This window comes from Pseudonaja textilis, chromosome 10 (genome assembly GCF_049901715.1).
Source record: "Pseudonaja textilis isolate UNSWEBS1 chromosome 10, rPseTex1.2, whole genome shotgun sequence".
In the NCBI taxonomy this organism is placed as follows: Eukaryota; Metazoa; Chordata; class Lepidosauria; order Squamata; family Elapidae; genus Pseudonaja; species Pseudonaja textilis.
Window position 1 is genome coordinate 23,939,031 of NC_141999.1, and position 21,229 is coordinate 23,960,259.

Genomic DNA, 21,229 nt, shown 5'->3' on the forward strand with positions numbered 1-21,229 from the left:
AAATTAAACGTGTATCTACTTACTATCAGTTTAGATACTCCTTTGCCACCATTGGCTTTCTTGAGAATAGGTACTATCTTTTTTCCAGTTGACTATAAGGAAGAAGAAGAAAAAACATTATGGACTCTGTCATAAGTCATTGTCATAAGTCATTTTCATTGTACAAATGCATGATAGGTGTGGGCCTTGCCTGGGCCACTGCAGCCCATTAAAATAAACTGGTGGGCTCTTGAAGGTGATGGAGGATACTGATGTGAATGGCCTCACAACATCAGAGTAGGAATGCAGAGCCACATCAACTTTTGAGGGAGGCAGAATCAGGAAGGCTACAACAAGGGATTTCAGGAAAGCTATCATAATACATATTAGCAGAATCTTGACACTTTATTATTCCTTTTCAAAGAGAACAAAGTCAAGCTGGCTTTACAAAATAAATTGTGATAAAATTAAACCTGGGAAGGGAAATGAGGAAACAGGTGTCACTAGGAAAATTGCATCTGACAGAAAGACCGTTAGAGTCAACAATTTACCATTTTGCAGAGAGAAAAATTGCAGTCAAGGAAAAGTAACTTTGGATAAACCCTCCCCATCGAAAAAGTGTCCTTTGGCGACAGTTCCAAAATATAAATTTCTCCCTTAGCTATTTGGTGTAGTGCTATTTGAAACTGCTTTAAAAAGGAAGGTGAAAACGGATGAAATATTTTGGCCCTGTCTGCTCTGTTTCTGCTCTGGGGTCCCTGAAGATGCTTTCTGGAAAGTGTGAATTAACAAACAAGCGTTTTTGGGATGCAAAACAATATTACTCAGAAAAAGCAAAGAATCATGAACAAATGTATACTTACAATAAACGAAAAAATATTAATTTGATGTTCACCTATATTCTATAAGGGAAAAAAGACAATACTTTATTATTTATTATTTATTTTATTAATATTATACGTTATTTATATTATCGGCCCGTGATGAGTTAAGTGTTGCTGTCTCCTCCCTCTCGCAGTGCCTGGAAGCTGTAGGGACTGGCTGGGGAGCACTGGGTTGAAACTAAACTCTTGCAAGACCAAGTGGCTCTGGGTTTGGGGTTCATTGGCTCAGGGAGAATTGCCACCTTTGGTCTTGGATGGGGTGGCACTACCCCAATGACTCCTGCTCAAAGAGGAACTCTTATCAGCAGGCCTGGGGAACCCAGAGCGGGATGGAGCCCATCAAATGGCTCATGTGATCTGCTATTGTCGGGGTGGTGGTGGAGTGGGGGTGTGATTTTGTTCTATTGTACTATATTAATTTATTTGATTCTTTTTGTTCGTTTTTATTGTTTTTTATTTTAAATATGGTTTTATATTCTGTAAGCTGCCTTGAGTCGCCATGGGCAAATAGACTGCAATATAAATTCAATAAATAAGTAAAATAAATAAATGTTGAAAAGACATCACACATGAGTTCTCCAACTATGGCATCTCTACCATCTTTGACATCATATATATGAACGGCTTCATTCTACAGATGAGATACATGCATTCGTAATCACAACAGGGACTGACAGAGCCCCAAAAGCACAAATGGGTAAATTGTGTTCTGAAACACTTGGTTTCATTTTCTTTTAAATACAATCTTCCTCAGTGCTAGACATCCTTGTGGGCAGTTCTGAAAAGGCCTTGTCCACACACACAACCAAATAAAGTGGCTTTGGAAATGTGGTCAGTGTTGTCATAATACAGAGATGCTTCATTGCAAGCAGGAAATATATTATTCAAAGAAAAGGCAGAATATGAAGAAAGAGCTACTTACAATTAATTTTCCAATTTCTTTTGCAGTCAAAACATTCTACAAAGGGAAAAAAGCATGTCAAATTCTATTCTGACTCAAAGATCCCCCAGGACTTTTCTATTCCTGCCATAACTCCCTTTTTAGATAACATTTACATGCATTGCTGCTTCCCTCAATTTAGGAAACACACTTTTCTTGTCACAACAGGGAATGCTTAGTCTAAAAAGCACATTTAAATTAATAGAGTTCTCAGGCATCTTTTTCCTTTTGTTCCACTTTTGTATTTTCTTCACATTCATTATACACCTATACATCTAAGGTACCCTTATGGTGGATATTGTTATTTTATTCTGCTTCACATACCCCCCCTTCTACTTCCTCTGCTTCTTCCTCCACCAAATGAGTTCAAACATGAAATATAAACATTAAACATGCAGACTTATGTGAAAGAGGGCTACTGAAATCCTACAATAGCATCTCAGAGCCTTTTCTAATTGTTACAAGAATGTCAGCTGAGATTCAGAGCATTTTTCTGGCCAGAAAAAAAATATCCCCAAACGCTTAAGATCATCCTGAGTCCTAAAGCCGTTATTTTACCACTCAAACCATTCCCACCCATTAAGATTTGAGGATTGTTGGAGGCGGGGATTTTTTTTAAAAAAAGGGTATGAATGCATGCAAGGTAGATGTTTCCCATGAAAAAGAGAGAAGATGGTCAAAGAACTACTTACAATTATTTCCAGTGTAAGTTCCTTGCTCAGTTCTTTCTGCAGTGGAAACAAAGGTTGCTTTAAGCAGTTTAAAAAACAAATGTAAAGACAAGGCAAATGTTTTCATCCCATCTGCTGGGGTTCTGCTCTCAAGATTCTGCAGATGCATAGCTGGCTCATCACAAGACTTGTCACAACACCCACACCCGAAGCCCTTATAAACAGAAGAACACTGACAGTGACATCCCCTAAACTCCACTGAAGATGTTACCTAGCCTGCTAACAAAATGTTCAGAAACCAACCCACAAGCTTGGAGAACAAACCTTTACCCTCATCCTACACCTGAGCTACAGATATTCGCTACTTTTGCAATGATCTAAATACTAGGGGAACAAAAATGAAAGAGACGCTTGTTCAGATGCAAGAAGTTAAAGAAGGAAATAGAAGAAGACCAATCAAATCTACTTACTACCAATTCAGCCAGAAGACCATGTTTGACAATTGCCTTCTACAAAGGAAACCAAGAAGATCAGTTCTGTTCTGAAAACTATCAATAATTGTTACTTATCACAGGTAACTTCAGTTCCATATATCAATGTCATCTATATATTGCGTTCTCCAGATAGAAGCTGTGCCTTTCTAATCACAGATGGAATGATAAAGCCCAAAAGACGCAAAGAATTAATAGCATTCTGAGACATGTTAATGTTGTGAGAAAATAGCTTTTACGATTTGTTTTCTTTTTAAAAAATTATTGGGCAGCTTTTGGAAAGGTTTCCCGATATCCTCATTTAAACATTTCTCCTAAAGTTAACTACAGGGAAGACCTGTGGAGCCAAGTCTCTTTCAACTTCAGACAATAGTCAAAGCAACACCTTCCTTTCAATGTTTCCAAGAGCTTATAGCTTCCTGCTGGAATTCTTCCTGAAATGTCTGGAAGATCCTTTGGTGGGAGTGAAGCTCAAGAGTTCTGATCATATCTAAGAAGGATAACATAGGACACCTAAAAGAAATGAGATAACGTAAGCGTATACCTACTTACTATTAAGTCATATATTAGTTTATCACCCTGTGATATTCCCTTTAAAAAGTATAATATCTTCTCCATGAGGTCCTACAAGAAAAGAGAAAAATCGTTATCCTCTTTTATGGATTCCTTCGTAACTATGCTGTGCCAGTACATGATATGAGCACCTAGGTGGGCCATTGCCGCTCATTAAACTGGGGAGGGTCATGGAGGATATTGATGTGAAGGACCTCACATCAGCAGGGAAAGTACATAAAGCCACATCAACTCTTTGAGGTAGGCAAGGTCAAAGAAAGCCATGGCTGAGACTCCAGGAATGACGTTATATTGTTGTCAGTTTTAACCGCAGCATCTTATATCCCATCCAAAGCCTTCATTACTTCTTTCTAAGGACAAGAAAATCAATCTGGGGCTAGTCTGACTCCCTTTCTCACCCCTTCTACTTACACAGAGCGGAACAACCATTTTCTTCTCCTTCCCTATCTCAAGGCCAGAGCTACATTTCCCTAGAAGCCATAACCCAGCCTGAATATTAAAACCCTCTTTGACCAGTCAGTCTTCCATTTGGGTGTAATTTTGACCTCGTAGTTGAGTTAAAATCATTTCACATTTTGCAGAGAGAAAAACAACAAGTCGAGAAAAGAAATTTCGTAGGGACCCTTCCAATGTGAAACATTTCTCCTGGGGATAATTTCCATAGGGCCTAGATGACACGTACAGCAAAGCAAAGAGGTATTAGGGTTTGGAGCCAGAGTTATATGGTTATAACAGCTATAACTCCCAGAAGTCCCCAGCTACATGCTGGCTGGGGACTTCTGGGAATTGAAAGTGCGCACGTATTGAAGTTGCCAAAATTTAGAATCACCGACACTACTAATGGCAGCAGCAACAACAACAATAATGAACAATCGCACTAACCCTTCATCATTTTAGGGCTTTACAGCAGTGCAATGGTGGGTGCGTTTTAAGGAGTAAAACAGCGCCTGAAACTGCTTTATCAAAACTGGCCCAAGATTTAGCCTTGACTTCTTTTTTTCTTGAGGCTCTGGGGACAATGGTGATGGTTGCTGGGGTACTTCATCACATGGAAGGAGCGTATTTCAGAAGGAAAGAACGGAGGAACAAAGGTATTTACCACAAAATCAGCCATTTGACACTCATCTTCCATACAATTCTGCAAATAAAAGAGATTGCTTTTATTCTAACATGAAATCACATATGACTTCTCCAACCTGGCTTAGGATAGTTCTGTAGAAAACCACATTCCAGTTTGTGGCAAAACCAGCCCTAATGACTGAGCCATTTATTGACAACTATCACAAAAAAGGTCATAAAACCAGGTCAGTCACGTGGGTGGTTATCACAACTTATGCCCCTTTTGGGCAGGCTATATTGAGGTCATAACTCAAGCTCTATTTGTACAGTATGTGATCCTAGGACAAAGGAATAACATGGCAACTGCATCAGCACAACTTTGTTTTAATCTTAGTGGGGTTATTTTTTGGTGGTTTACTATATTGTGGAAATGCAGATTATTTGATCACCTTAGCACAGTGTTTAATATATTATGCAAACCCTAGAAATTCACTTGAATTTGTAGCCAAGATAAGAGGGTTAGATGAAATTTATACAACACTAAAAGTGTGGACTAAGTAATCCAGAGAAAGTTTTAGGGTTATCATTTGAAAAATCCCTATTTCTCCTTTCCACTTTGTCAGGTAAAACAGAGCCTGGAAAAGAAGATGAGGAAATGCGTCACCTGACCAGCAAAACTGCATTTGGACCACACAAGGTGAGTCACACCAAAAAGGGACAGAAATTATACGGAGAGAAAGAAATCGTCCAGGGCAATCTTCCACTTGGGCAAAGATTCCTTGGGGACAGTTCTGAAAAGTCATACAACCAAATGAATTTGGTTTGGGGGGTCGGTGTTCTTATAACACAGGGATGCTTCATTGCAGGCAAGCAGTATATTACTCAAAAAAGAGGAAAAAAGCAGAAAATGAAGAGCTACTCACTATTAATTTTTCAGTATCTTGTTCATTTAAAGCATTCTATAAAAGAATCAAGCACATCAAATATTGTCACAATGAAAGTACCCAGCAGATTTCTAATCCATGCCATCGCTACCATCCTAGCTATCATTGACATGAATTTGTATTTCGCTCCACTTAGGAAACTGCACATTCCTTATGAAAACAAGAAGTGATTCTAAAAACAATTTGAATTAATGGTGTTGTTAGGGTTTCTTTTCCTTTTGCTTCCCTTTTGAATTTTCTTTGACCTTCACAGAATCAAAATATGCATTGAGAAACCTGAGGAATAATGGTTGAAACAGATAAGATTAGGAAACAGGATCTATACCAGACAGGGCACTTGGGAGTAGATGCTCTTTTGAGAACATTATCCTACATGTCCACATTCCGTTCCTTAATCGAGATTCACATTAGTTATACACCTAGACATCTTTATGTTGGAATATTGTTTTTTTATGTACGCCTGTCTCTTCCTCTTCCAAATAAGTTCAAATGTGAAATATACTCATGATTATATATACAGATTTGTGTCTATCTACATGCACTCTACTTGATTTTCAGTGTAGCCATGTGGGGAAAAGGAGCTGCTGAAATTCCACAATAGCATCTTATCTCCTCTTTCAACTTCTACAAGAATCTCAGCTCAGTTTCAGAGCATTTTCTGGCCAGAAAAGGGTTCAAAAAAGATTTAGGCCACCCTGAGTCCTAAAACCTTCATTTAAGTACTCAACACCCCCGGCCATTCCCAAAACTTTGGAAGGGTTAGAAGTGTACAATATTTATTAAGAATGGATATCATAGCTTTCATCATAAAACAAGATTAACTCTCCTCCTAAATATAGTACCTTGCTATCATTCACTTCTTTGTATATGCCCGCTAAGTTCAGGTGAGGTAGAATCCCCAAAGGGTCTCTTAATTGCATGCAATAGAGATATTTCACAATGAAAGGGAAAAAGAGGGTCAAAGAGTTACTTACGATGATTTCCATTGTATCTTTCTCACTCAGTGCATCCTACAATGGAAACAAAGGGTATTAGATCAACTTTCTCATAGGATGGGTCCCCAGGCAGCATGCTTTAAGATGGGTGGATTCCAATCACTTCCCTTTCTGAGCTGGGGAATTCTGGGAGTTGTAGCCCACACATCTTAATATTGCTGAAGTTGAGATATACTTCGCTAGAGGGGGGGAAACTGTCCGCAGGCCCCCTCCTCCTGGCAACCATTCTTGAACCAAGTAATTCAAATCAAGTAACATATAAGATGCCGGGACCTATGATTCCAATGGGAATTAAATTAGGAAACGTTGTGACTACCTCCACACCTTCCAACTACACTTTTGAAAACCCGTAGGTTGTGTGGCGCGAAGGAAGATAGGAGGGACCTATCCCTGATGTTTTTCCCGCCTCCCTCTGGCCCCCGTGCCCAATCAGTTGGCAGCAAGAAGGTGGCGGGGAGAAGCGGGGGACAGCTGGCTGGCCGGGCGCTCGGCTCGCCTTGCCTTGTCATGTGTGCTGATGCCAGTACTGGGCCGCGGATCATTTTGTGATGCTGGTACCGGGCCGTGGCACAAAAAAGTTTGGGGGCCACTGACCTACAAGGTCCCTTCCAACTCTGGTATTCTGTATTCTGTACTTACTAGAACTTTGTTCATCATTTCATTGCCATTTTCCTACAAGGGAAATGAAAGATATCAGTCTGATGCTCTCATAAAACCGCACATGACTTCTCCAACTGTTCCATTACTAGACATCACACATATGAATGGCTGCATTTTTCCAAACAGGAAACACACATTTCTTGCTACAAGAGGGAGCAAGCGACAGGGGCCAAATCCCCAAACTGGAATTAATGGTCTTCTCAGACCTTTTTTATCCTTCCTCTTTTTTTCAATAGGGGGGTAGATATTTTCCCAAAAGCGAAAAAAAATCAGGACATCCAGTATGATATAACTTACTTACTGTAGACTCTCCATCAACCTTGTTCTTGTTATCCTGAGAAGAAAACAAGAAAACTTTAGGACAGGACTCTTCAAACTTGGCAGCTTTAAAGACTGGTGGACTTCAATTCCCAGAATTCCTCCTCCTCCTCCTGTTATGTTAGCTCAGGAATTCTGGGAGTTGAAGTCCACAAGTCTTAAACTTGCCAAGTTGGAAGGCCCTTGCTTTAGGGTTAGGGTTAGCTCCCTTAGATGTCTACAGCTTATAGTTACATATGCTATACAGATTAAGCACCAATGAACCTCTGAATTTTGCTTTTGATTAAAAGACTAAGGACTCGTAGCCCTCTGCATTTTCAACTCCTTGATGAAGAAATGTTAATTAAAGCATGGGGACAAGTTCAACAAAAGACTTGTTTCAGCTGCAGGCACCCCAGCTGAAAGGTGGTTGCAATTTGCAACCCACAAAATTTAGCCTTACCTGCTGTGCAGAAAGAGTAAAAGTCAAAGCAAAGATTAAAAGGAGACGCATCTCCTTGGTTGCTGTTCAGCTCCCACTGTTCCTTGGCGTTCTCCTAAGTGACTTTATTCAGCTCCACTGGCACATTTCAATATCTTAATCCTTAGGCCTCATCGCCCAAACCCAAAGCCTTTATTGTTACTTTATTTACAAGGAAATGTTAAGCTTCCATTGCATCATGCACTGTTATTCCATCGTCCATGCTCAAGGTGAAACTAAGAAGCAGAACTTGTGTCTCTGCCCTCTGTGGAGTCTTAACATCATGCAGGTAACACATCTTCCTGTAATTTTTCCATAGCAAATTGGCTAAAAGAGTGGTCCACACATGGAAACCACATGACTGAAAGTCTTTAGAGATTCTAAGTCCCCCAGGTCATGGTTGTCCAAAAGGGGCTTTTTCAAGAGGCGAAACTGGACTTTCTTGGTTTTTCTTTGAAGACGTTTTGCTTCTCATCCAAGAAGTTTCTTCAACTCTCAGAGAAGCTAAGTTGGATGAGAAGCGAAACATCTTCAAAGAAAATCAGAAAGTCCAGTTTTGCCTCTTGAAAGATCACCTTTGGATACATGGCTGAAAGTGCTCCATGACCTTGGGCAGGGGTTGGACTAGATGACCTACAAGGTCCCTTCCAACTCTGATTATCTGTTACCTGTATCTGCCTGATCCTACTCCAACATTTAACACTTTGACCTCTTATTTTTATTGTACCTTGAATACAGTTCTAGTTCTGAGGTAAATCAGATTAAAAATAATTAATCAGCCCAACATGGAATCACAGTTGATCACCTTCTTTAAATGTTTTGCCCGACTGACAGGACTTACTCCATGTCTACAAAGCATTGGAAGAGGGCTCATCTTCCTCAATTGGCAACTTTGGTGCAATTTTTTTTAAAAGCCAAGCCATCACTTGAGACCTTCAAGAAGAGATTGGACTGCCATTTGTCAGAAATGGTGTAGGGTCTTCCGCTTGGATGGGGGGGTTGGACTAGATGACCTATAAAGTCTCTTCCAACACTTATTATCTATTATCTGTTATATCTAATCTCTCCACTTGCATCTTCTGGCTAGGAAGAAAGAGGGAAACATTCTCTCAAAGTTCTCCACAGAAAATGATAAGACCAACAAGAGTTATTTTGACCATTAGTAAGCACTTCATATTTATTCTATTGGGATTCTTCAGACATATTCTTCAGATATTATTAAATGGGGTTTCAATCTCTACTAGGAATTGAACGCATGGACAATTGCCTTTTAAATGACCATGTACAGCACATTTGTTTAAGGAGTCTATCCACGTTCTGGTGCTCAGCCTTGTAACAGAGAGTGCGAAACTTTCGAAGAAGCTCTGGTGAACCGCCACATCTGAAAGGCCCCAAATAGGATGAAGCCAGTCATAGAGTCCTCCTAGTAGTTAAGGTAACTAAAGCCACCACACAGGATACTCAGTGTGTAAAAATAGAGAAACCCCGCTCCCCTCCTTCCAAGAGTGGATGGAAGTCATATGAAAGACATGTGGGGAGTGAGGGAAATGACGTGGGCCAGGCTGAATTAGACCACTAGAGCTGAGGTGGCCGAGTGTGGGTGTGAACATGGAGTATGTGTGTGTGTGTCTGTGTGCAGGTGTGCGTGTGGGAGGCCACAATGAGGCATCAGAAGAGGCGGTTGGACATTCCGAGTCACCAGGTGCTCCCTCAGAGAGTGAAGAAAATCTGCCCCGAGACAAGAGAAAGCCCGCCAAAACTGAGGTAAATGGATTCGACCAATCAAGGCCGCTGACATCACCTACGAGCTGTATAAATACCGCTTGTCAGGGGATGCTGTGTTTCCTTGTTTTGAGACACCTGCAAGGAAAGGTGGCAATTTTGCTCATCTTGCTGAGTCCCACAAGCATCAAAATAGGATGCAAAATTTGGTTCCCCTCAGCTTCGGAGGGAATTCTCGGGTCAAAGAGTCTCCAGGCCTCATTTTTGCAGCTTTGTTTTCGGGAGTTAAAAAACACATTTAACAATTAAATAAAATAGCCCAATGTGGCTTAGGCAGCCAGGTAAACATGGCTTGGGGAGTGAACGATATGACAGTGCCCATCTTGGCTCTTTCTTTTGGTCACTTATATGTCAACTGCAGTTCCCCCCCCCAAAAAAAGCCAAATTAATGTAAGCATTTAATCTTTATTAAAATCTTTATGTGGACTACACCAATCCAGCAGCAGGACACAGAGTCCCCTGGAACGCCTCAAGAGAGAAAAATGGAAGGTCACTGCCAGCACTGCCCTCTTTCCCCCCGTGCTTAGCATTGGATATAAGAAAGGGCCACGTCTCCGTCGATCTGGAGGGTGTTGATCTGTGGGAAGTTGTGGTAACGATGGGCGTAGTTGAAGAAAGGCTGGCCGTTGACATAAACCTTGAATCGGTGGTTGCCGCAGCGGATTGAGAGCTGGGAAGAGAAGAAAGATGTTAGTGTGGTTGAAACAGCACATCTGGATCAACTTCGGTCCTGGAGCCTGCATCAAAATCAGAAGACACTCACAATACCATAAGGAGTGGAGCTTTATTTATGGGTGTGTGTGTGTGTGCAACTGTTACCCTTTTTTCTCCTCTCTCCTAATGCATCAAGAGCAACGTGAAGACAATTTTCCAGGAGAGAAGTGAAAACGGGATTCTGAATGGCATTTTGGAGAGGCAGTTCCACTCTTATCCACAATTACAGATTAACAGAGTTAGAAGGGACCTTGTAAGTCATCTAGTCCAACCTCCCACCCAAGCAGACCCTATACCATTTCTGACAGATGGCAGTCCGGTCTCTTCTTGAAAGCCTCCAGGGATGAAACTTCCACAGTTTCTGCAGGCAACTTCTGTTCCATGGGTGGATTGTCCTCACTGTCAGAAAATTTATCCTTATTTCTAGAATCTCTCCTTGTTCAGTTTCCATCCATTATTCCTTGTCTGGCCTTCGGATGCTTTGGAAAATAGCTTGACCCCCTTCCTCCTCTCTGTGGCAGCCCCTCAAATATTGGAAGATGCTCTCCTGTCTCCCCTCGTCCTTCTCTTCCCTAGACTAGCCAGGCCCAGTTCCTGCAACCGTTCATGGTATGTTTTATCCTCCAGTCCCCTCATCGTCTTGGTTGCTCTTCTCTGCACTCTTTCCAGAGTCTCAACATCTTTTTTGGTGACCAAAACCACACTACGTTGGGCGATTCATCCCAACATCCTTCCAGAGCAAGGGTCTTCCAACTTGGCAAGTTTAAGGCTTGTGGACTTCAACTCCCAGAATTCCTGAGCTAACATGACCGGAGGAAAAATTCTGGGGGTTGAAGTCCACAAGTCTTAAAGCTGTCAAGTTTGAAGACCCCCGTTCCAAAGGTTCAGATTTCAATGCCTCATGACTGTGCTTGCTGGGAATTATGGGAGATGGAGCCTTACACCTCTGGAGGCATGACACTGGATCTTCTCTTCTCCAGTACCAGCCTGCTTGCCTTCTCACCGGTCTAGCTCTTTGCTGGAATCCAGAGATATCTCCGTGAGCCAGATAAAATAGGAACCAAGCATCACTTGCTTAGCTGTGGCTGCCATGTTGACTTTTTTGAACCTCTGTGCTTGACGGGACTCTCCTCTGTGCTGGAATCAAAGCCAACTGACCTCAAAGTACTGTCCAGGTTGGAAAGGGTTAAAGGGCAGCTCCCGTTCCTCAGGACCCCATCTGCCATTCAGAAAACTGTTGCGCACTACGGTTTGTTCTTGCCTGCGTGGATTGATGTGCAGGGCGATATCCTCTCCAGCATTAAGATTGATGTGGAACCTTGGAAAGAGGAAAAAAAAGCAAACATAAAGACTATTGAACAAAATGAAGGGAAATCTGATTATTCCCTTGTCTCCCTGCTGGAAGCTCCCACGGGTAAAGGAAAAAAACAGCTCTTGTTCTCCATTCTAAATATTGTTTATTGGTAGACTGCTGCTGAATGTGTAAGCTCATGTAGCATTTTAGGCATTTATTCGTTATATTTAACTCCTGCCTCATCCAAATCAGCTCTCGGTGGGCTATAAATGAAGCACACAAATGCGGGGAAAACCCCACATATTCAACAGCAGTCTAGCAGCGAACAGCATTCTTTTTATCAGGGCTACCCAAATTTGGGAACTGTAAGACTTGTGGATTTCAACTCCCCAAATTCTCCAGCCAGCTATGTCCACAGGTCTTAAAGTTGCCAAGTTTGGAGACCTCTGCTTTTGATGAACGACAGCCGGTCCCTGCTTAATGACAGTTCAAGTCCTAACCATTCTTTAAAAGGATCCTCAAACTCTTTATCTGGTCCATCTCTTTATGAAGTTTGGGATTCTCCACGTTGGGAACCCTGCCATAAGCTAGCAGACCTTGCTCCTCCTTGTGGCAATGAATTCCACAGGTGATGTGTGAGCTTGTGCTTTTACTACTCTTAGCCTCCTTGCCCTCTGGGCTGTCCCCTGCAGATGTGCAGAGATGAAAAAAAAAATCAGAGAAAGGAGATGAACTGGGAAAGGTCTAACACGAGTGTTTTGTTGTGCCAAAGCCAGAATCCTGGTGTCTAACTTGCAGGAGGGAGCAAGTCAGTGCCAGGGACAGGCTGGCAGGGTGAGGCTGGTAGCCCTGATTACAGAAAGGCAGTGATGCCCAATTGTGAGAGCAATTCCATTCCTCTGCCTGAATCCCCAAATGCACGCTGAGAAAGGGAGCAGAGACCTGTCGAAGTTCATTGGAATAGAGCCGCGTACTATGATGGTCCTCTTGGCTCCCAGGCCTCCAGAGATGTTGCCTGTGTAGGGCACCGGCTGAAATAAGACACAAATCCACGTTACGCTCAACGCCCGTTCCCTACACCAACCGACTGTGTGGCCCTGCTGAGGTAGCTGCAATCCAGTCGATCTTGAGTTGTCAAGCGAGGGCTCCATCTTATGGCGCAGAAGGCAGCTTGCAGGAGCTTATCTTGGATGGATTTTTCCTGCCTTCCTCAGTGGTTTCAAGCATATCTGCCTTCAAACCAGACAAGTAATTTTTGGCCTCAGAAGACAGATACGTTCAAATGGTTTATTTGCACAGCAGGATGAGGTCAAAATAATCAAGATGGCAGCCATCAAAGCCCAACCTGTTGGGCAACAATACTTACAGCCTTACTGGGCATAGCTTAGTGTAGTACGATAACTTTGAAATTAGATGTCTATGTACAAATATAAAGGAACTAATTAAGCTTAATTGCACACTTGCTTTGCATTTTGTCCAAATAACACAAAAACTCTAGAAAACTCATATTTTGAGTGGCTTGAACTCAATTTTATGACAGAGTTCCAAGCCAAAGAGCAGGAAATACAAGCCGCCTTCAATTCCACCTGAACATAGGTAATCCTCAATTTATGACCACAGGTGGGCCCAAAATTTATGTTGCTAAACAAGACATTTGTAAAGAGACTTTTGCCCCATCCTATAACCTTTCTTGCCACGGTTGTTAAAGGAACCACTGCAGTTGTTAAGTTAATATAACACAACAATGGTTCAGTGAATCTGGCATCCCTATTGACTTTGCTTGTCAGAAGGTTGAAAAAGTTGGTCACATGACCCTGGGACGCTGCAACCATCACAACTGTGATCAACTGCCGAGGGTCTGAATTTTGATCACGTGACCATAGGGATGCTACAATGGTTGTGTGATGACCCAGGGCGTGGCACAAAGGCAACACAGTTAGATAATCAGTAGGAGTCCCTTTATTAGCTCCAACTTTGCCCCCGATGTTCAGGTTACCTTCTGGCTGGAGAAAATCTCTCCCAGGAACAGCCTTTGGCTGCAGGGAAACAAGTCTCTCCTGCTCTGCCCAGCCGGACTTTGCCCTTCCCCAGTTTCCTCCACAGCCAACAGAGCCACACTCCCGCTCCCTGTCAGCTGTTCGTCTTCCTTCTCAGATTCAGTCTCCAACAGGGGCATGACAGGTGATAAGTGTGAAAAATGGTCATAGGTCCCCTTTTTCAGTGCCGTTGAACTTCGAATGGTCACTAAATGAACTGTTGTAAGTCAAGGACTACCTGTACACACACACACATGCACACACAAACTCCCCACCTCCTGGTTTATGTCACATCCTGCAAATTCAGGAGGAATAGGCTGGGTTAGAAAGTCTTTTGGTACCTACTGGATGGTAGACTGCAGGGGACTGCATCATCTGGAGGGAGAAAAATCCAAAGAGACTTTTGTTAACTCCATGTTATTTCTCCTAAAATCCCTAGCCCTGAATTTCCTTGTGCACTGCCCCCTTTTTCCCCCTTCTGAGTACTTACGGGAAGACATTGTGGTGGCCCATATCCAGGGTTTGGCATCATATCCTAAAAGGTAGGAAGACAACCATGGCTGAGTTTGTGTGGCATATTCACCCAAGGTCAGTTGAAGCCTTCACGGGTGCCTTTGTACCATTTGTGCAACTCAGTTACTTTTAACTTGCATGGGTTCTGGAGAGATGCGTGGGCATCTTCTAAGCCCTTGGAGATGAGACCATGCAACATAAAGTTGCCAAGTTTCAGAAATTCTGTTTTATGGACCTCTACAAGGGACTTTGGCCTGGGAGAAATTCACTCCTTCTTAAGCTTGCTGATATCAATATCATTCTTGGATGGTTATTTTTGCAAGCATGCATTTGTTGTGGTTAGCCAGCAGCAGGTGCAGATGGCTGAGGAGAGCGAGGACTCAGATGAGGGGCCAGGACCATCAGGGAGTGGACTGCTGCCTTCAGAGATTGTGGGGGGTGGCAGCAGTGACGAGGAGGTTCCCGAGGAGCCTGTGCCAAGTGCACGTGTGCGCCGGATTGCTCATAGGAAAGAGCAGTTACAACAGCAGGGGTGACTCTGGAGTAAGGCTGCAAGGTAATGGCCTCTCCTTCAAGAAGATAAAAGCCAGCTGTGAAACGAACGTACTTTGCAGAAAGCAAAAACGTTTTGAAACTCCAGCCTCGTGGACATTCCAGTATCCTGAGTTTGTATTTGAAGATTCTTGTATTGCAAATTATTTCTTGTCTGTTATCTTTTGGCAAGTCTCTCACAGTTTGGCAAGGCTTGTACTTATCACAGCTAATTATTTTGTAAAAGCATTACAAGGTTTCTGTTCCTTTTGGATTGTGTTTGATTTGTCAGAAAAGGGCGTAAGTCAGAACAGCATTGATGTAAGCCATATCAGTTGAGGACCCAGAGGGACAGCCATTCTTAGGAGTCAAGAAGAGTGGCCGGAGAAAGAGAATCTGGGATTGAACCAACCCAGAATCTATTCTCAAAGAGAGATCAAAGATCTGAAGGTGCCAACTTGTCCATAGCAAACCCCTTACCCCAGGGGTCCCCAAACTTGGCAACTTTAAGACTTGTGGATTTCAACTTCCAGAATTCGCTAGCCAGCTATGCTGGCTGGAGCATTCTGGGAGTTGAAGTCCACAAGTCTTAAAGTTGCCAAGTTTGGAGACCTCTGCCTTACCATGTTCCCCATCGTTGGTCTTCCCATCACGGTCAGAGATTGTAATTCCAGGTCTCCATCAGCACTCACGACCTGCACACTTTGTGGGGGCATTCTGTGCCCATAGCTACAGAAGAAGTTTCTGTTCACCAGGATCTGTCAGAGAGCAAAGCCAAAGGGATCAATGCTCAGTTGGGATCACCCATTTTCGTTGCAGAAAAAACTGTTTATTCTTGCCAGGAACACATCCCACTCCAGAGCTGAGCAGGGTTGGCCACAGAGGAGATTAAAAAGGATCAGAATGTGGACCTGTAAAAAGGGGCAGCTCTTTATTTCACCGATAATCTTTTCTCCCCACTAGACCAAAATGTTTTCCTTCAGCTAAGGTTGTCCTCATTAGTCACAGTTTGCAGTTATGACAGTGACGAAGTAGTAACTTTGCCACCAATCCTGTAGTTACAACCATCACCCACAGGTCTATAAAGCATAAGAAAAGCTGAGTTCTGATCTCAAACAGTCTGTCAACTCATAAAATATTTCCATGGTCTTTTTAGAGATGCCAACAGAAAGGGAGCGGGGAGCAGTGCGGCAGCCTGCAAAACTGAAAATGCATTCCATAAATGTTTTCAAAGATAGTAACTTGGTGACCAAAATTTCTGCTGCGCAAAATTCTAACTGGAGAGCATGATTGATGACTCTGGACTATGGAGGTGTCCCATTGGAGAATATGAATTATGATACACCCAGGGGGTGGAGGGAAAACCAGGGTCAAGGGTGACAATGAATGATGTGCCTCAGAGTCGGCTACATCCAGGCAGTGCCAGCATGTTAACTCCCAATAAATCCTTTGTAAGTTTTAGAAGTTTGACTCGAGACTCATGATTTAAATGGAGGGAACTGCCGGAATCCTGACAGCTAGCCATCTCTGAGACGCAGTCACATTTTCACTTAGAAACCATTTCACTTAATGACTAAGTTTTCTGGCTCCAGTTGTCATTGAATGGGGACTACCTCAACATCCCTTAAACCCTACCTGGAACAGATGAAGTGGGTATTCCATACATTTGTGGTTCATTCCAGACAAAGGGTGAATTCTGGTAAGGTGGGGAAGAAAGAGGCACCAGCAGTCCCCCAAAGAGCCTCTGCCAGGTGTACCAACCTGATATCCGACGTCGTTGACAATGAAGATGATCTCAAAATGTTCGTGCTTCCGGAAGGGCATCTCGTGAATCTCTTCGTTTCCCCACCTGCCGGACTGAAACGTGTTAAGGACAGTTTTGTCCTTCCCATCAAAGCGAGGGTTGAAGTGGAAGGGAATGTCACCCCCTTCATGCTGGCCACAGGCAAAATTCACCCGGAACCTGGAAAAGAGTGAGGAAAAAAAGAATAGGAAGATCAAATGGGAGGTACAAGAACCTCCCCCTTTCTCCTTTGCCATGAAGCTAGAATCCATAGAAAGCCAGGTTTTTTTTGCCTGAAGAGAAGAATCAAGTTCCTGGTCCTCAGGGCTTGGGAACTCCCCTAGGAGTGGAAGAACCAGGAAGCAGAACTATCTGTGAAGAATTAGAAAAGGCTTTTTAAGGTCAGAGTGAAAACTTTACCCAAGACCCGGAATCACATGAGCAGAAAATGTCCATTTCTTTATGTACAAATATACGAAGTTCTGGGATAATCTTGGTAATTTGGGTGATATAAAGCACCCATAACAAAATAATATTTTGGAATAGAATAGAATAGAATAGAATAGAATAGAATAGAATAGAATAGAATATAGGATGGAAAATAGAATAGAATAGAATAGAATAGAATAGAATAGAATAGAATAGAATAGAATAGAATAGAATGGAGAATAGAATAGAACAGAACAGAACAGAATAGGAAAGAATAATAGAATAGAATAGAACAGAACAGAATAGGAAAGAATAATAGAATAGAATGTAGAATGGAAAATAGAATAGAATGGAGAATAGAATAGAATAGAATAGAATAGAAGAATAGAATAGAATAGAATAGAATAGAATAGAATAGAATAGAATAGAATAGAATAGAATAGAATAGAATAGAATAGATTTATTGGCCAAGTGTGGTTGGACACACAAGGAATTTGTCTTGGTGCAAATGCTCTCAGTGGACATAAAAGAAAAGATACATTCGTCAAGTTGAGAATCATAAGGTAGAACACTTAATAATAGTCATAGGGTACAATAAGCAATCAAATCATACATATTATACATTTTTAGCAAATATTTTGAGTAAGATAACTTCTTGCCCTTCCCGTGGGACCCTGAAAGACATTACCTCTTGGTGTGTTTGGGCACCGTGCCTTGCACATAGACAGACATCCCTGGATGGAGCCCACCAGGGACAGGTTGATTGTAAGGGAGAGTCTGGAAGACAGAAAACAATGAGCCAATCCAATGACTTGACTGCAAAACACAACTGTGATTTTTGAACCAGGCAACCACACAACCTGTGTGTTGTGTATCAGCCGAGTCAAACCAAGACCTCCTGGACGGGCCTCTGCTAAGGATTAATCCCCCAACATGGCAGCGGACGGAAGGCGTGGAGGAAGCACCAGATCTGCAGCCGGGGACCGGTTCTGCTTTAGCTCTTAGATCAGTGGATTGAGCCAGACTGGCTGGATGCCAGCCTCTTATCAGATCTCTCCATGCACTGGAGGAGCCTCTAAGGAAAGGAGAAACTTTGCAAGTGCCAACTGGGTTAGGCTGGTGAAAACAAGAAAGAATTGGCCTTTTCCTCTGCATTTCTGGAGCTTTTATAGGAGAAACGTGTTTTATCTGCTAGTGGGTGAGATTCTACAGCATTGGCACACACTGAGTGGGAGGAATTGTATTGAAAAGGGGGAGGAGAATTGGACCCCAAACAAGTTCTAGGATGTTTGGCCAATTTATTTTGAAAAATAATGGACAAACGTTTTCATTTCTTCTGACAGAAGAGAATCTCTGAAGCCCAGGATTCAATTGTGGAATTTTTGGTGGTGTCTTGAATTTAGGAGATTGCTTGGCGACATCCGCTTGCAACTTTCAGACCAGCAAGACTGTGTCACTATAAAAGGGAGTATTAAGCCGTGGGAGTTTGGTTTCCTGGTCTGGTCTACGTTGAAGGGTTGACCTCCATCTTGCAAGTTTGAATGCTCTCCCCTCTGCGTCCCTTAATCTACTAGAGAAGGAGGAAAGGTCTTTTCTCCCATTGCATTTCTACCCCCAAACTCATATTTCTTTTATCCCATGGTCTCTTTAGTTTTCCAAGATAAACTTGGAAAAAATGCAGAAAAGTGAGAAAAAGACAATATTAAAAAATCGAACAGTAGAAAGTCAAAAAAAAAAAAGGAAAAAGGTGATCAAATAAGGGATTTCTGATCTTCTACAGCAGTTACAAATCAACTTATTATCCCAAGAGAACAAAATATACGTAGCTTCTGGTTCAACTCAAGTGCGTGGCTCTCTCCCAGCTGGAAGGAAACCACCAAGTTCAGAAACCACCAAAAACTCCACAAATTTATTCTCTCTCCTCCTTTAATATTAGAATAGGATAGGATAGGATAGAGAATAGAATAGAATAGAATAGAACAGAACAGAAAATAGAATAGAGAATAGAATAGAATAGAACAGAACAGAACAGAACAGAACAGAACAGAAAATAGAATAGAGAATAGAATAGAATAGAATAGAATAGAATAGAATAGAATAGAATAGAATAGAATAGAGCAGGAGCTGGAAGGGACCTTGGAAGTCTTCTAGTTTAGGAGGACCTAAACCATCTCAGATGAGTGACTGTCCAGTCTCTTCTTAAAAACCTCCAGTGATGGAACACCCACAGCTTCTGGTGGCAAGCTGTTCCACTGGTTAATTGTCCTCACTGTTAGTTCTTTCCTTAATTCCAGGTTGCTTCTCTCCTTGATGGGTTTTCATCCATTTCCTTCCTTCCTTCCTTCCTTCCTTCCTTCCTTCCTTCCTTCCTTCCTTCCTTCCTTCCTTCCTTCCTCATAGAATCCTAAGCAAGCAAGCGATCCTATACCAATTCAGATATCGGCCAAGTGTGATTGGACACACAAGGAATTTGTCTTTGGAGCATACGCTCTCAGTGTACATAACAAAAAATTCATCACGAATCGTAAGATACAACACTCAGTGACAGTCATAGGTTACGTGAGAATATGCCACATTCAAGCCATTTTTCATCCAGACATCCCTTTCGCCTCTTTTTCAGCAAAAAGTCCAAAACGGAGGTCCATTCTTTTACAAAAGGAACTTACCGTTTTATCCCCGATTCAAACAGGTCGGTTCCGCCATCTTTATTATCCAATTTTCACTATTCACTCCAATTTTCAGTATTTCTCCATCCGGGTGTGTAATTATTTTGTTGCAAAGGTATAGTGAGGTTAAAACCAGGTGGGAGAGACACTTACCGGGTTATAAGCGGGCATGTAGCCAGGTGCTGGGAAGTAAGTCATGCTGATCCTGTTCCAAGCTGCTGGTCCAGATCAATGCCCAAGTGAGAAGCGAAGCAACCTTATTGCTTTTATAAAACGAGGAAGAAAGGGTGGAGCACAGAGAAGGTGGCACCAGCCCACCTGTTATCAGCGTTCCAACTAGTCAACTCCAAACCAATAAACTCCAAGACAAGCATTACCTCCAAGTTCCGTTTTATTAGAGTTCTCCTATGGGCACACCTGGGAAAACCCGAATTCCCTTCCCAAAAAGACAATCAAAGATCCATCCCCTGCACCCAGGGGTGGTTCTGCTGGGCGTTCGCAGGGGGTCAGGAGAGACCCTCGCTAAGATTCTGTGTCGTTCGGAGGACCGCAAATCCCACTCCTGGCTGGCTTCCCCCACCTCACCCCCCCTCCCCTCCCAGTAGTCCCCACACGGCCCATTTTGGATGCAGGAAAGTGCAAGGCACACGCAGACGATCAGGGAGGGTGAAAAACGGGCCTCCTGGGAGTTCGGGAAGGCTGGAAATGGGCCCATTTCCGGCTTCCAGAGAGCCTCCGGAGCCCGGGGAGGCCATTTTCGCCCTCCTGGAGGATCGAGGGAAGCCTCCAGAGCCCAGTTTTCCCACCAACTCTGAGGCAACCAAGGGCTTTTTATTTAGGCTCCGACAACGTTCACATCACTTGCATTTCTTCCTGAAAGTCTATGGAGATTCTCCGTCCTCCAGATCATGGCTGTCCCCAAAGTGCTTTTTCAGGAGGCAACTGGACTTTTTTTTTCTTTTGAAGGGACACGGGGCAGAAAACATCCTGCAGCCAAGAAGGCTCCACACCCCTTTGCACTGTTCAGGTGACCCTGAGGACACAGATAAACCTCCAAGTGGCCTCAACGGGCCCCTAAAAAGGATGCAAATGACCAGCTCTATCTGCAAGGAATACAAATCCTTCCATTCCCCACCATCCAGTCAGAGCTGAAGAAGCTTCCTGGATGAGAAGCAAAACCTCTTCAAGGAAAAAAACCAGAAAGTCCAGTTGCCTCCCAAAAAAGCACCCTTTGGGACAACCATGATCTGGAGGACTGAGAATCTTTACGGACTTTTAGCTATACAATTTGGGATGAAGACCCTTCGAAGGGTGTGGGAGTAGGAATGGATTTCCAAAGGAAAAAGTGGCAGATTACAGAAACCATTTGCACTACTCAGGTGATGCTGAGGACACAGATAAACCTCCAAGTGGCCTCAACGGCCTTCTAAAAAGGAGGCAAATGACCAGCTCTATCTGCAAGGAATACAAATCCTTCCATTCCCCACCATCCAGTCAGAGCTGAAGA

The 21,229-nt window shown here is 42.8% G+C and overlaps 2 protein-coding genes across 6 annotated transcripts in view; both read right to left on the reverse strand.

Annotated features, from left to right (window-relative positions):
- The window catches only part of LOC113445952 (uncharacterized), a 28,940-nt gene extending 20,888 nt beyond the window's left edge, over positions 1–8,052 (reverse strand). Inside the window, exons 1-12 of the mRNA XM_087939302.1 lie at positions 7,957–8,052; positions 7,498–7,530; positions 7,176–7,208; positions 6,516–6,551; positions 5,521–5,556; positions 4,638–4,676; positions 3,518–3,589; positions 2,945–2,983; positions 2,496–2,531; positions 1,786–1,821; positions 843–881; positions 24–92 (exon numbers count right to left, since the gene is read on the reverse strand). Of these exons, the coding sequence (XP_087795428.1) occupies positions 24–92; positions 843–881; positions 1,786–1,821; positions 2,496–2,531; positions 2,945–2,983; positions 3,518–3,589; positions 4,638–4,676; positions 5,521–5,556; positions 6,516–6,551; positions 7,176–7,208; positions 7,498–7,530; positions 7,957–8,007 (519 nt within the window). The 5' untranslated portion in view covers positions 8,008–8,052. The remainder of the gene's footprint in view (positions 1–23; positions 93–842; positions 882–1,785; positions 1,822–2,495; positions 2,532–2,944; positions 2,984–3,517; positions 3,590–4,637; positions 4,677–5,520; positions 5,557–6,515; positions 6,552–7,175; positions 7,209–7,497; positions 7,531–7,956) is intronic.
- Positions 8,053–10,150: 2,098 nt separating this feature from the next.
- On the reverse strand, positions 10,151–19,936 carry LOC113446007 (galectin-4). Of its 5 annotated transcripts, none has more exons than XM_087939323.1 (9): positions 19,876–19,936; positions 17,745–17,833; positions 16,606–16,807; positions 15,468–15,602; positions 14,291–14,335; positions 14,146–14,175; positions 12,707–12,795; positions 11,629–11,788; positions 10,151–10,426 (listed from the first exon to the last, which is right to left on the reverse strand). In XM_087939323.1, the coding sequence occupies exons 1-9, from the start codon at positions 19,918–19,920 to the stop codon at positions 10,280–10,282; spliced, it is 942 nt and encodes a 313-aa protein (XP_087795449.1). In that variant the 5' UTR covers positions 19,921–19,936; the 3' UTR covers positions 10,151–10,279. The 5 variants fall into 5 exon arrangements, with proteins under 5 accessions (XP_087795449.1, XP_087795447.1, XP_087795445.1 ...); XM_087939321.1 differs by lacking the exon at positions 19,876–19,936 and adding an exon at positions 19,723–19,808; XM_087939319.1 differs by lacking the exon at positions 19,876–19,936 and having other exon boundaries at positions 17,745–18,334.
- Between the last annotated feature and the right edge of the window lie 1,293 nt (positions 19,937–21,229).